The sequence below is a fragment of the Vigna radiata genome, unplaced genomic scaffold, assembly GCF_000741045.1.
Source record: "Vigna radiata var. radiata cultivar VC1973A unplaced genomic scaffold, Vradiata_ver6 scaffold_48, whole genome shotgun sequence".
Taxonomy (NCBI): Eukaryota; Viridiplantae; Streptophyta; class Magnoliopsida; order Fabales; family Fabaceae; genus Vigna; species Vigna radiata.
In genome coordinates this window covers 1,892,970-1,908,650 of record NW_014542925.1, presented here as the reverse complement: position 1 = coordinate 1,908,650, position 15,681 = coordinate 1,892,970, and the positions used below count along the sequence as shown (strand labels likewise).

The window sequence follows — 15,681 nt, the reverse complement described above, 5'->3', positions numbered from 1 at the left end:
AAAAAATTAAATTTTTTATTTAATCATATTAATTTTTTTATGGGGAAAAGTACAATAATCATTAAATACTGTAAATGCTGACAAAAACCTGCAATGCACAGAAAATGAGAAGAGAGAAAAAAAAAATTTAACACCGTTTGTCATTATTTAACGGGATGGACTATTTTGACTCAAAAATTTAAAAGTAAGGATCAATTTCAAACACTTTTCTAAAGAGGGACTAAATTGAGATTTGCCAACCAAACTAGAGACAAAGTTGGGTATTAAACCTAACTTTTATTTTTCTTACTTTATCAAAAGACGAAATTAATATTTATTCTATTTTTCTTTTTTTTTCTTAAATAAAAATTACAGACTTTCACAATACATGTGTGTATTATGGTAAGAGATAAGAGGGGAGGGTTTGGAAATCTAAAAGGAAAGTTCTTTATTTATAGATCACAAGTTAATTAAGTAAATTTAATATTATCTTTAATTTGAAATTTTAAGACAATAGACTCAAGTCGTGTATAAAAAATATGGAGTTTAAAACATTTTTTTAATAAAAACTTCAAATAATAAAAATCGTATTTTTTTTTGGTAGTTTTTTTTTTTTTTTTAAATTTCAGATATTTATAATTGATCAAATTCTATATTTTCCTCTTGATATTACTCATCTTGTAGCACGAAGAATCTGAAATAAACCTTAAAGAATTTAATTTTTTCTTTTAACAAAAGAAACCATTTCAGGCATTGACACTGATGTTTTTATAACAAGTAATCAGACATTTTAAAAATATTTTGTCTAATATTTCTTCTACGTTATTAATTTTCTCTTAATATTAGTAATCTCACATTTGAAAAATATATTCTCTTAATATTTCATAATTATAGTAAATCTCATATTTGAAAATTATATACCTAAATAAAACCAGTAATTCAATTAATTAATCAATTGTAATAACTAATAACTTTTGAATTTTCAACCATTCTAAAACTAAAACCATTATACATCATAAATTATTATTAATCATAAATTATATGAATTGAAAACTGTATAATGCTTGAAAAAACGGGAGCTTGAATGAATTAATAGTTCTTAATATCGTTTAACTTATTCGTGTACAATAGAGTTGTCAAAACGGGTAGCCTGACCCAACCTAATTCGATCCACCACGGGTTGACCACTTAGTGAACCAACTCAACCCGTTCATTTATTTGTGAGCCGAAAAAATTTGGACTCGATCCGACCCACTACGGGTTGGTGGGTTAAACGGGTTGGCTCATTGGTTCACTTAACATTTTTTGCCCTCTTCTTATGAGATTTTTATAACATGTTACTTTGATAGATCAAATTGAAATAGTAATAATTAGACCAATTGGCATAAAAGAAAATGAAACAAAAGACTCTATTGTTATATATTTTAAGCTATCAAGCATCAAATTTTACCAATTTAGTTTAATAAGATATACACAATCGTTTGACCAAGAAACTACATATAGCTGTTAACAAAAATATATAGTAGAGGGAAACTTTTGGATAAACAGCAGCACATCACAGCACGAAAAGCTCTATTGCGAAGTAAATGTTGTGCATTTTGAATAATTAATTTAATTAATTTGATTTCAATAAAAAAAAAATAGTGGGTTGGTGAGCCAACCCGGCTCACCAGAGATTCAACCCGGGTGAGTCAGGTTCTTAGGGAACCAGGTTAAAATTGGCTCACATCAAAATTTTTACATTTTTTTCCAATCCAATCCGACTCAAACCCGTGATCAGTCGGATTGAGTCACGAGTTTCAACTCATTTTGACTGCACTAGTGTATAATATAACATTTCAACTTATACTTTTATATATATATATATATATATATATATATATATATATATATAATACAAGTATTTTTCCTCCTTAAACTTTTATGCCTCTTGACCCTTTTTTTTTTCTTTGTTGTACGTATTTCTCGCATATTCTTGACCTAATTATTACTTTTATTAAGTTGTTACTATTGTGTTGAAATTATAATACAAGGGGGAAAATGAGAAAATTTATAAACAAAAATTATCTATAATTGATTGAATTTATCAAAACAAAAGAGCACATAGTGAGTTCGTTTTCATTCTAAATTTATTATATAGGCTGTTAACACATTCCAATTGAAAACAATATTAACAAACCAATAATATATATATATATATATATATATATATATATATATATATATATATCACATCATTCAATAATTCTATTAAGAAAATTCTAATATTTGTAAAATGTCAATAAAGGGCAATAGTTTTGGACAGATAAAGTTTATATTATTAATGTCGGCATAAGTGAGTGCAATTTCTGGCCAGTTATATGTGTACATTTTCTTTTTTCAATTAAGTCCAAAACACTTTACTTTTATTTCAATTAATAATAGTTCAAATCATAGACCATCATCCTCCACAGTTATTTCTCAACACACTACCAAGTTTAGAATCTACAGGATCCTCACCAACCTAAGCACTATCTCAAAAGAAACACTAGTACATGATAACATGATATAAAAAAACATCTGCAACTTCACAAATTAAACGGCTGGGAAGTAGATTCTGTCCAAATACTATTCACATTCCACTACTTTTTTCTTATTCCTGCTAAAGGTAAGATACTTCCGTGGTGAAAAGAGTGAATTCTCAATAGCTGAGTTCATATTTCCAAGAGTTTGTTGTTGAGTTGCTGTAATAGTCTAAAAGGGATTTACACCAACTTCGAAATTCAAGTAAAAATTTGAAAGAAACACCAAAATGTAATGGTATATAAATGAGTAAAGAAAATGAACTCACTATGGTAGTATCCGTTTATATTATAGGTTTTTTTTTTCATTACCTTTAGATAAATATTAGAAAACAGATTTCTTAGAAAATAATAACGTATAAGATCTATATATCTGAATTGTTTGATAGAGAAAGATAAATAATACTATTATTCTGACACTTAGCAAATTTTTACACTCATTTATATTTATTATTTTATTATATTTCGAATATTTCAGACTAGGTAGTTACAATTCTAATTGATTAACAACTTCGAGTGTAATTGTTGTACTTGCAAAGGATGTTCAGTGGTCTTTGTCACCCCTTGAAGTTGAACCAAATCCACACGTCTGAACCAATGTGCCAGCTTTACCTTGTTTCAATAATCTTTTGCTTTTATTTTGTGCAACTTGCATGGCATTCACACATTATCTATAACCAAGTTGTTTGGTGTCTTCATCTGCAAACCGCGTTTGTTGATATCCATGCAAATTCACTTTTGCTTCTTATGGTTAATGTCGACTCTTTTATATCTAAAACACACCATATTTGCTCCACTAGTCACGCTCAACTTCTTAATTAATACGTTTTCATATTCTTTCTGCCAATGCCAAACTGCTTTCTGCTAATTAAAGGCTATAAAAAGACAAAAGCAGACGACTCAACAAGTCTAGGAAAATCAACGTTCAATGCCTTCATCCAAATGCAATTTGCAATTAATCAAAGTTTCAAACTTTGATTATATTCTTTTACTTAGTATTAAATTGGTTTCTTCTAATGCTAGGTATTAAAAAATAACTTAGTTATTGCTGGTTTGAAGCACTATGGATAACCATCTTAAAATAGTACCTTCCATGTGTACTCTCTCTCAACCTTTGAGTGTAAATATCCATATTTGACTTTGCGGATTCTATGGGGTGTCTCAATCAGTAGAAGATGCGACCTGATTCGTTATACTGACATGATATCGTAAGTCAAAGTTAAGATCTTCAGTCCTCGTCGAAACAATCACGGTTTTTGTTCTAAGTAACATTAATCCCTTCTAAAGATTTGACTAGCCTAGATGTCATTGAACACACTCTGTCACAAATGGGGGGCCATGCCTTTTGAAATTATTGGTGGATCGATGAACATTATCAGTTGTATATAAAGGCTTCGTTCACTTCCATTTTAGTATCAGTAAACTGCAATTGAACTCTATCTACAATATTCCACAATGATGCTCTCCCTAAAGATTAGGTTGACTACATTCGTTGTCCTTTCCATTGTATCCATAGTTTCCCATGCTGAAACAAGCTTGGAGGTTGAAATTGAAGCCTTGAAAGCTTTCAAGAACTCCATCACTGGTGACCCAAGTGGGGCTCTAGCAGACTGGGTAGACAGTCGCAACCACTGCAATTGGTCTGGCATTGCATGTGACCCATCTTCAAATCATGTCATTTCGATTTCTCTAGTTAGTCTTCAACTCCAAGGGAAGATTTCACCTTTCGTTGGGAACATTTCAGGCCTTCAGGTTTTTGATATAACTTCAAACTCATTCACTGGCTACATTCCTGCTGAACTCGGTCTTAATACTCAACTTACACAACTTAATCTTGTTGACAATTCTCTCTCAGGTCCCATCCCTCCACAATTAGGTAGCCTTAAAAGCCTGCAGTATTTGGATTTAGGTAACAACTTCTTGAATGGAAGCCTCCCTGAGAGCATATTCAACTGCACTTCTTTGTTGGGTATTGCTTTTAATTTCAACAATCTTACAGGCAGAATCCCATCAAACATTGGGAATCTAGTTAACCTTGTACAGATTGCAGGTTTTGGAAATAATTTGGTAGGATCTATACCTCTTTCCGTAGGTCAGTTAGGAGCTTTGCGAGCTCTTGATTTTAGCCAAAACAAGTTGTCAGGTGTAATACCTCGAGAGATTGGAAACCTGACAAAATTAGAATACCTTGAATTGTTCCAAAATTCCTTGACTGGGAAAATTCCTTTTGAGCTTGGTAAGTGTAGCAATCTTTCAAGCCTTGAGTTATCCGATAATCAGCTTATTGGAAGTATTCCTCCTGAGCTAGGAAATTTAGTTAAGTTGGAGAAATTGAAGTTACACAAGAATAACTTGAATTCCACCATCCCTTCAGCCATATTCCAGTTGAAATCATTAACACATCTAGGCCTCTCACAGAATAACTTAGAGGGAACAATATCTTCTGAGATTGGATATATGAACTCCTTGCAGGTTCTAACCCTGCATTTAAATAAGTTAACTGGGGAGATCCCTTCATCAATAACAAAATTGACAAACTTGACATATCTGTCAATGAGCCAGAATCTACTCTCAGGTGAACTTCCTTCAAACTTGGGTGTGCTTCGTAATTTGCAGTTTCTTGTTTTGAACGCAAACCACTTTACTGGACCCATCCCGCCTAGCATTACCAATTGTACCGGACTGGTAAATGTAAGTTTGTCTTTTAATGCTTTAAGTGGTAAAATTCCTGAGGGTTTTTCCAGGTCACCAAATCTTACTTTCCTCTCTCTTGCATCCAACAAAATGACTGGGGAAATCCCGGATGACCTCTATAACTGCTCAAATCTTAGCACTCTAAGTTTGGCAATGAATAACTTCAGTGGATTGATAAAACCAGGTATCCAAAACCTGTCTAAACTTCAACGCCTACAGTTGAATGTAAATTCTTTCACAGGACCAATTCCACCAGAGATTGGAAACTTGAATCAACTCATTACTCTATCCCTCTCTGAAAATAAGTTTACAGGTCAAATTCCTCCAGAATTTTCCAAACTTTCTCGCCTTCAGGGGCTCACTCTTCATGCCAATTTATTAGAAGGTACAATACCTGATAAGCTCTCCGAATTAAAAGGACTAACCGAACTTTTCCTGCATCAAAATAGGTTGGTTGGGCAAATACCTGATAGTCTCTCAAAGCTTGAGATGCTTTCCTTCCTAGACCTTCATGGCAACAAACTTAATGGGTCCATTCCAAGAAGCATGGGGAAGCTAAACCAACTTTTAGTTTTGGATCTCTCTCACAACCAGCTTACAGGATCAATTCCTGGTGATGTCATTGCAAACTTAAAAAGCATGCAGATGTATCTCAACCTTTCTTACAACCACTTGGTCGGAAATGTTTCAACTGAGTTGGGCATGCTGGAAATGATACAGGCTATTGACATTTCAAACAATAATCTTTCGGGTTTCATTCCCAAAACACTTGCTGGGTGCAGAAATCTGTTTAATCTTGATTTTTCAGGAAACAGTATTTCAGGTCCTATTCCCGCGGAAGCGTTTAATCACATGGACTTGCTTGAAAGCTTAAACCTCTCAAGGAACCACTTAGATGGTGAAATCCCTGATATACTGGCAGAACTTGATCATCTTAGTTCCCTAGATCTTTCTCAGAATGACTTGAAGGGAGTTATTCCTGAGGGCTTTGCCAACCTTTCCAACTTGGTGCATCTCAACCTTTCCTTCAATCAACTTGAAGGTCCTGTTCCTAAGACCGGAGTATTTGCACAAATCAATGCATCTAGTGTGATGGGAAACCAGGATCTTTGTGGAGCTCAGTTCCTACTGCCATGCAGGAAGACAAAACACTCACTTTCCAAGAAGGGCATAATTATTATTGCTTCACTTGGATCTCTAGCTATACTTCTAGTGGTAATTATTCTAATTCTCACTCGTGGCACCAAACTCTGCAATTCTAAAGAAAGAGACAGCAGTGTAAATCATGAACCAGACTACAATTCAGCATTGGCACTTAAAAGGTTCAGTACAAAGGAATTGGAGAATGCCACTAGATTTTTCAGTGCGGACAGCATCATCGGTGCTAGCAGTTTGAGCACAGTTTACAAGGGTCAAATGGAAGATGGCCAGGTTGTTGCCATAAAAAGGTTGAATTTGCAACAATGCTCTTCCAATACTGACAAGATCTTCAAGAGAGAAGCCAACACCTTGAGCCAGTTGAGACATAGGAATTTGATCAAAGTACTTGGATATGCCTGGGAGAGTGGGAAAATGAAGGCTTTGGTTCTGGAGTACATGAAAAATGGAAATTTGGATAGCATCATACATGGAAACGAGGTAGATCAGTCTGTGATCTCTAGGTGGACATTATCTGAAAGAGTCCGAGTCTTCATATCTATTGCTGAAGCATTGGATTATTTGCACTCGGGTTATCATATTCCCATTGTGCACTGTGATTTAAAGCCTTCCAACATTCTTTTAGATAGAGACTGGGAAGCTCATGTCAGTGACTTTGGCACAGCTCGAATACTTGGTCTTCACCTACAAGAAGGTAGTACCCTTTCGTCGTCAGCAGCTGTGCAAGGCACAGTTGGCTACATGGCACCAGGTAAAAAAGCCTTTCCTACTTTGCTAATTTCTTATCTTCAACGTACAATAAGTTTTTATCACAGTTATTTTAATGGCAGACTTGCAATTCAAATGAATATTTAGTTCCTGTTGGATCTGTAGTAAATCCTGCACCTTAGATTGTCATAATCAGCCTAAGTAACATAAAAAAACGCTCTAGGCATGAACAAGTGTTAGTGTCTATTTTCTGTTTTTATTCTATGCATATGAGGCCAAATTTGATTGTTTTATTAAGAAAAGTTAGCATCACCAAGACTTCATTACATTGACTGCATGACCATATTCCGCATAACTATCATTTCAACGCTACCAACAGCTTTTGTTAATGGTAAGCTTAACTAACTGACTTGTGTGTAAGGGATAAGCAGAGGCATTTCCTATTAGATTCATATAAGCATGGAGAACCCTATCCCCTTTAGATTTCCCTTCTTTGTGCAAAAAGAGATAGCAAATTTGCCTATTATAAACACCTAGTTTTATTTAAAATATCGAATATAACTTTTACTGTTTGTAATCCTCTTAGTTTATTAACTTCGTACACAAAAAGCTTTTAAGTTTCATACTCTAAACAAGATATTTTTGGCGTGTAATTCTCAGAATTTGCCTACACGAGGAAAGTGACAACTAAAGCAGATGTGTTCAGCTTTGGTATCATAGTAATGGAGTTCCTAACCAAAAGAAGGCCGACAGGACTCTCGGAAGAGAATGGTTTGCCAATCACTTTGCGTGAATTAGTGGCAAAAGCCCTTGCAGATGGAACAGAACAACTTATGAATGTTGTGGATCCTTTGTTGACCTGGAATGTAACAAAAGACTATGATGAAGTGTTGGCAGAGCTCTTTAAGCTATCTCTGTGTTGCACCATACCTGATCCTGAACAGAGACCCAATATGAATGAGGTGTTATCTGCCCTTGTGAAGCTTCAAACAACACTGTCTTGCTAAATGATAAACACCACCAACCAACAAATTCTTGGAGCTGCTTTTCCTAAAGAAGAAAAATTAAATGATTCCACATTACCACATTAGTGTTGACTTCAAAAACAGCAAAGCCTTATTGTACCCATGTTAGTTTTCCAGTTAAGATGAAATTCATGCAATATTTTTTTAATGGAAAACAAGAGTTTTTAATAAATGCAAGGAAATTACCACCCATCCTTCGCATGTGTAATATAACATCTATTGTGCATGCTTTTTCTTTTTCACTCCCCTTCCCCATGTTTGCTTTATATGCAAATGTAACTTGAATATTTCATTACAAAATTTCATAATTCCACCAGGAAAATTACCAACTACACTGTATGATAATAATCTTACAAGAAATAAGACGAACTAACAAAACTTAGCAAAAAGTTACTCTATCCAACCCTTGCATTACGCCCAACTCTCTTCTCATTTACATTACACAGTGATATGTCCTCTCTTAATAGACGGAGAATGAAGTTAATGTGAAACGAAAAATAACAAACTACTTTGAAGTTAATAGCCCAATATTCCAAGGGGCACGGTGAAAGAATCTTCGAAGTTTTGTATCAGTCATAAAGGCTCTGAAGCTTCTAGAGAGTTGCATTTTGCACATAACAATCAGAAAGAAGAATACCACAAAGTAGACACCAAAGCTAAAGAGTAATAAGAAAAGGGGGTTGCCTCAATTACAGGAAGAATCAGTATGAAGAAATTCTTGAATGGTTGAAGGGAAGTCCAATTCTCTATAAGCACCACTATCAGAAACAAAAGCGGCTTTCCCTAAAAGCAGGTGTGCCAATCTCAAGGGCTCTAGCTTCTCTTCCCCGCCACCATTCAGAAAGTGCTTTATCCACCCATCTAACCTCGCCACCTCTTTCCTACACTTTGGCCCTTCCACACCAACAACTTTTGCATAAAATCCACCTTCACAGTGACAAGAACCACAATCATCAAAATTATCATCCCTTTGCTCTTGTTCCTCTGATAATCCCAAAAGCTCCATTAACTGCTCAATATCGTCATCATCGTCATCGGCTTCATTTACAGGAGTAACATGATCTATTTGAGAAGGGTTTTGATAGGTTGCTGGAAATTCTTGGGGAACGGAGAGGAATGCTTGTGGAGCTTCACTGCTGTCTTGGGAGGGACAGTTCTGGCTACAATTAGATTGGAGGAATATGGGAGAGCCCAAAGTGCTTTCTTGTATCTGAGATTCTATTGCTGCTGATGTTTGGTCTAATTTTAACCTCTTTTCAACCTGAACAAGCATCAAACTTTCAGAACTCAAAATTCATTAAAAGAAAACATTTTATGATGTTGGAATTACAATTACGCATCTGCACCTGTTTCAGTGAGGAGAAGAAATTGAAATGCGATGACATGATTCGAAAATGGTCGAATTTTGTTGTCCTCTTGTGGCTTTCCTTTATAACGACGGAGCAGTGCGCAGCACCGGAAAGTATTGGGATATTTTATCGAATAATGCTAATTAGATAAGATTTTTTTTTACGATATTTCAACATGTGTCATTTATATTAATATTTATAATTATTATTATTAGTTGAGAAGTAATTTTAAACGAATCAAATGATAACCAATGTTGTAAAAAAAATGTAGTCTAATTATTATTATCATTTTATTACATCCTCTTATACCTTATAATTGATTTGAATTTATATAATATTTTTGAGTAATAATATTATGATATACTTTTATATTCATTTGACACATAATAGAAAGGTAAAATAGTTTAAAAAAATATAAAGTTTTGTAGTTTTTTAAGAAAGAAAAGAATAAAAAATAAATAAGAGTAGTGTCATATGAATGTAAAAAATTTAAGTGTTTCAAAAAATATTTTTCAATATTCTTGTTTGTAAGCAGTATTTTGAAACCATATTTTGATTAAAGTTATTTCAGTTGAAAAATATAATTTTGAATTCAGGAGGCATTTGTCTAAAGTAAGAGTAGACATAGTTAACTGAAATCGCGTAGTTTAAATAATTTAATTTGAATTCAGACCTACTCCATAAAACAACTACTGAAGACTGAATAGAGTTTTTAAAAATGTTTCTGGGAACTTTTGAAAATTTAGTCAATTAGACTCTCGTGGAATTATATAAAGGTTTTGAAACTTGTTTTCTAATTTTTTTTTTCATAAAATTTATGTCAGTTCACCTTAATTTAAACTATGTAAAATTCATATTCAATTTACAAAACATTTCACTAATTACAATTTATTATAAGTATTGTTATCTAACATTTATGCTTACTCGGGGAAATAAAGCCGTTCATGGTTATTAACTAATCTTCCCTTAAGATTTAACAAGTACATGATTTCTTTATAGGCTAAGTACACAATTTTTCTAAATTATAAAATAAATAAAAAAATTGTTTTACAAGGAAAAACTTTTGATTAAAAGAGTATTGCAAAGTTACTCCTTGCTCCTAGTTTTCTAAATTTACAATTGTCAAAGCTTTACAAATAAAGTTTACTTACACAACAATAAATATGTACAAATTCATTAGCTTTATCTACATTGAGAAGATTCATATTATAGAAATTGTAAATTCGGTTGTTGAAGCTTTAGTTCATGTGTAAATTTTCGAAGTATATTTGATTTTATGTTAGCACTTTTAGTCGTTGACTCAAAATAACTATAGAAAAGATATTTTTTATAGATAATTTTTTATACTAATTATAATTCACTTAGTATAAAAAATTATACAATAACACAGTAAATATTTTAAAACATTATATATCAATTCTACTTACAGTAAAAAAAAGTTTTAATAATAGTAATAAAATAGAACACTTTCTATACTGATTATACTTATAATTTGGCATTTTCGTAATATTAAAGAAGTTTTTCTATACGAGTTAGTCACTATAATCGATATAAAATGTTTAATGTTCTTTTTTTCAACTTTTTCGTGTTTCAGTTTCACTTCTCAACCTTTTAATAAAGTGCATGTTTCACCTCCCATTATTATTGCTCGCAAAACCGACCAGTTTCACCTCCTATCATCGAAGGTTTCGTCGCTCGTGTTTATCACGGTTAGTCACTCTTGTCATTGGTGGCTCGTTGTTGGCCATGCTTTAGTCGTCGTTGGTGGCGTATTCCCTACTCCATTTCGCTCTTGACGCTTACGTTGTTGGTAAGCTTTGTGTTTTGTTTTTTCATTACTTGTGTCTTTTTCAAATTTTTGGTGGTTGTGTAATACTTGTTAATGTTAATTATCATTAAAATATATGTTGTTGAACAATTAGTTTGGTTTGAGCGAGTTGGTTTGGTTTGAGAGTGTGAGTGTGAGTATCATAATTGAGGGAAGACTAACCTAATAGAAACAAAGGGTGACACTAATGAAAACCAACATGAGCATGATAAATTCATTTGGAGTGTTGCAGGCAATGAATGACATAACTGATAAACTTATCAGAATGATATTAAAAGGGTGGAAAAGAGCATTCCATAGAAGATTCTATCATCTTGGGAAGGAATACTCAAGTGAAACATTTAGCCCATTTTCTCGAAGTCTCTTTTTTGTTTTTGTGAAACTTAAGCCTACCAATATGACATAACTATTTAAACTAAACCAAATCATTTTCCCATGTAGTTTGGAAACTAATGAGCAAGTGAAAAACCAGTTGATAAAAACCAAGCATAATTAATACATAGTTTATAAATTATGAAACTCCCTTCTTGCTAACACTTTCACTCTCATTTAATTCTACTTTATACTTCACAACAAAGGATGAAATACCCTCTTCAACATTCTTCTTCAACTTGTTGTTGGCATCAAACAAATTTTTGATGGTTTCTTGGGTAGTTTCAAGTTGCCATTTCACCGTATCAAACTTTATTAAATATAGTGACGGTAAAAGACTGAATGATCTGCCTCACACCGAGTCATACCAAATTGTTGAACAACGTTACTAAATTTTCAAAACCAGACCCTAAGAGATTGTTTTAGTCCATATAATGATTTGTGAAGACGACATACCAACCCAAAATCCTCTCCCTGAGCAATAAATCCTGAAGGTTACTTCATATAAATATCTTCTTGCAAATGTCTGTTAAGGAATGCAGTTGATAAAGAGGTCATTATTGAAGAGTTGCCATGATTATAAATAAACGAATAGATGTCATCTTTGCCACTGGAGAAAAAGTATTACCATAATCCAATCCCGAAATTTGTGTGTAACCTTTGGCCACAAAACGAGCTTTGAGGCGATCAATAGTTCCACTAGGACCAACTTTGATAACAAAAACCCACCCACAACCAACAACAAATTTTCCATACGGTAATGGGACAAGCTCCCAAGTTCCACTATTCTGAAGAGCACTTAGTTCATCTAGCATAGCATGACACTAACCAGGATGAGCTAAGGAATCAATAACAAATTTTGGGATGGTCAAAGAATAAATAGACAAAAGTAATCTATAAAGAAAAGATAAAGATAATATATCTAACAAACTCAATACCTTTTCCTTTTATGCTCTCAATAATTTCTAGATTACAACTTTATTCCTTTATGTTTTGGTGACCATCTTTCAAATCTGATTGTTATTTGCATAAATTATCTATTTCAATGGCCATCACTTCCATTTTTTCTTCCCCTTTCCTTATTGTTAACTTAAATAATGGATTGGAATTGGATAAATTTTATATGCACAACAAATGAATATGAGATTAGAGTAGAATAATTTCTTGAATTTGCAAAGATGAATGTTCTGGACAATAAAGGAAGATTTTATTACCTGTGTGTTAATTGTTTGAATGAGCAAAAACTACCAACTAAAGTTATTCGGGGAGCATGTTCTATGTGATGAATGTTGTAATAATGTTAGATTATTGCAAAAGAAACGTTGCTCAACGGTAATATTCCAACAGTCAAATTTTTAAGTGCTGCAACGGCCAAATTATTTATTGTTTTTTATGGTCTTTTATGGTCTTTAGCAATTAATTGGCAATCAAATTAATTTAAATTAGAAAGAGAAATTAATTTGATTCAAAAAGGAATTTGATTGGAATTTTAATTAATTGGGAATTTGATGACGGATTATGATAATAAATGATCTATTATTTTGGAATAATTTATTTATTTTTTGTTATCTATTGTTTGAGTAGAACTGATTGAGCACATTATATTTTTGAATGAGACTTTAGATAACAATGAATGATGATTGAATAATGTCAGATAGAGAATGAGAGTGAAATTGTTGCTAGAAATAAACTATTTCTAGGATCGAACTTTGAAATGAAAGTCATGGGTGAAACCTATGTGATTTTAGATGTTAGAATCATAAGGAAGGGAGATAGTATATTACTATCTCAAGAACAATACATTGAGAAACTTCTTAAGAAGTTTAAGTATTATGATTTCAAAACCATGAGTACCCCTTATGATGTTAACTCTAAATTAGTGAAAAATAAAGGAGAATTATTATCTTAGCCTCAGTATGCCCAGATAATTGGGAGCTTATGTTGACAAATTGACAAGTGTACCAAATCGTACAAGTAATATAAATGGTAAGACCAAGTATCGTTTTTCCCAAGAGACTCGTATGGCTTTCTCGTTCGCGTGAATTAAAATAATAAGACTTGAAAGATAAAAATTAATTAATTGGATTTGAGAACAAAAAATATTAACATGCAAAGATAAAGTTGATTCAATTTGACAAACGAAAACAATGGATGAATGGATGTTGTTGGGTACTAACAATTTCATCTATTCCGCTCTCTCTTACATACTACCCTTGAATATTAGATTGATTCAATTGTTATGCGACTTTCTTAGCCTCCCCTTAACNCGATCCCTCGGCGAAAAGGGCCTAATATTAACTACTGGCTTGCTATCCCTAGCCTCCCCTAGTATTAATACCGCATTATAAACAGAAGTTATCGCAATTGATCGTCCTACCCCTATCCCTAGGTGGTATTGCAAAATCAAGAGATTACTCATCAGTTCATGTCATTACTGTACGTCCCCATATCAATAAAGACAAACATCAATATACTGAATGAGTTAAACGATAAAGGCCTTAAGCACAGATGATAACCCAACAATAATCAATCAAAACATATGGAGACCATATAAATATTCAATAGTTTCAATAAGAGAGAGCATCATAAGATTACATTGTTTTCCCCAACAACAATAGGGTTTAGTTCACCATAGACATGGTGAAACTAGATGAAAAATGGAAGAAGAATGGAAGAGCAAACCCTAGAAAAGATGAAAAGGAGCCTAAGTATCCAAGAGATCTCTCCAGAGAGCAAAATTAGGTCTGGTCGTTCTCGCCTGTCAAAAGAATGACTCTGAATTCGTAATAAGGGTATTTATAGGTGAGGAGCGCATCAAAAACAGGCCCAAGTCCAGCGTGCCACCGCCAGGCGGTTTAAGTGTGCCGCCCGGCGGTTTCCCATAACCTGTCGCCACCGCCCGGCGATTTCCCATAACCTGCCGCCACCGCCCGGCGGCAATCGCCACCGCCCGACGGTTTCCCATATCCTGTTGCTGCCGCCCGACAGCAATCGCCAGCGCCCGGCGGTTTCCCTCAGCATGAAATGCCCTTCTACTCCTCGTCCTGGACCGCCTGGCGGTTTAAGTGTGTCGCTGGGCGGTACGTCGACTCTTCAAAACTTCATTTTTCTGCTCTTTTCTTGAGTCAACGACCTGTATCTTCAACTCCATTCTTACTTTTCTCAAATTAGCTACAAAACAATGCAAAATAAGCATAAAATCGCTAAAAACAACTTTTGACTCTCTCCAGACTCATTTATTGAGTTTTGCTTGATCTGAGCTCATTCCGAGTAGTAAAGGGTGTAATTTGGTCCAAATTGACAGATGAAAAGAACTATTTTTCAACCTTCATCAGCTTACTACACCTGATGAGCTTTTCTAGACTTGATATAGCTTATGCAGTAGGTAGACTGAGTAGGTACACTCAATGTCCAAATCAAGAACATTGGGATGCACCTTCTAGGCTTATGAGATACTTAAGAGGTTCAATGGATTATGCCATTGAATATGGTGGATTTCCCACTGTCCTAGAATGGTACAGTGATGCTAACTGGATCTTTGATTCAGATGAGACAACAAAATCCACTAGTGGTTATGTACTCACACTAGGGGGTGGTGTGATTACATGGAGATCAGCCAGATAAACAATTATTGTAAGATCAATAATGAAATCTGAGATTGTCGCTCTTGAGATGGCTAGTAGTGAGGCTGAGTGGTTGAAAAACTTCTTAGCAAATATTCCACTAGGAATGAAATAAACCCCATCGATGTCAATACACTATGATTGCCAGTCGACAATAGCTATAGCTAAAAACAAGAATTTGGTGAAGCAGTTGCTAAAGAGTGGAACTATTTCCATTGATTATGTGAAGTCAGAACGGAATCTAGCGGATCCTCTGACAAAACCCCTGGAAAGACAAATGATATTAGAAACATCGAGGGGAATGAGACTTAAGCCACTTGCAAACAAACAAGTGATGGTAACCCAACCTTTATGATTGGAGATCCCATGAATAAGGTTCATATG

The 15,681-nt window shown here is 33.9% G+C and overlaps 2 protein-coding genes across 4 annotated transcripts; one reads left to right on the top strand and one right to left on the bottom strand.

Annotated features, from left to right (window-relative positions):
* The first annotated feature begins 3,028 nt into the window (after window positions 1–3,028).
* Window positions 3,029–8,110, top strand: LOC106752886 (LRR receptor-like serine/threonine-protein kinase FLS2). Its single transcript, XM_014634668.2, has 2 exons — window positions 3,029–7,143; window positions 7,761–8,110. Exons 1-2 carry the CDS (start codon window positions 3,996–3,998, stop codon window positions 8,105–8,107), a joined length of 3,495 nt encoding a protein of 1,164 aa, XP_014490154.2. The 5' UTR covers window positions 3,029–3,995; the 3' UTR covers window positions 8,108–8,110.
* LOC106752887 lies at window positions 7,984–9,595 on the bottom strand. Of its 3 annotated transcripts, none has more exons than XM_014634670.2 (3): window positions 9,472–9,595; window positions 8,810–9,386; window positions 7,984–8,150 (listed from the first exon to the last, which is right to left on the bottom strand). In XM_014634670.2, the coding sequence occupies exons 1-2, from the start codon at window positions 9,508–9,510 to the stop codon at window positions 8,811–8,813; spliced, it is 615 nt and encodes a 204-aa protein (XP_014490156.1). In that variant the 5' UTR covers window positions 9,511–9,595; the 3' UTR covers window positions 7,984–8,150; window position 8,810. The 3 variants fall into 3 exon arrangements, with proteins under 3 accessions (XP_014490156.1, XP_014490157.1, XP_014490155.1); XM_014634671.2 differs by having other exon boundaries at window positions 8,819–9,386; XM_014634669.2 differs by lacking the exon at window positions 7,984–8,150 and having other exon boundaries at window positions 8,384–9,386.
* Between the last annotated feature and the right edge of the window lie 6,086 nt (window positions 9,596–15,681).

Coding starts and splice junctions, on each gene's coding strand:
- LOC106752886 (XM_014634668.2), top strand. CDS start 3,996: ATGATGCTCTCCCTAAAGATTAGGTTGACTACATTCGTTGTCCTTTCC. Junction 7,144..7,760: donor AGTTGGCTACATGGCACCAG/GTAAAAAAGCCT, acceptor TGTAATTCTCAG/AATTTGCCTACACGAGGAAA.
- LOC106752887 (XM_014634670.2), bottom strand. CDS start 9,510: ATGTCATCGCATTTCAATTTCTTCTCCTCACTGAAACAG. Junction 9,387..9,471: donor TCTTCTCCTCACTGAAACAG/GTGCAGATGCGT, acceptor ATGCTTGTTCAG/GTTGAAAAGAGGTTAAAATT.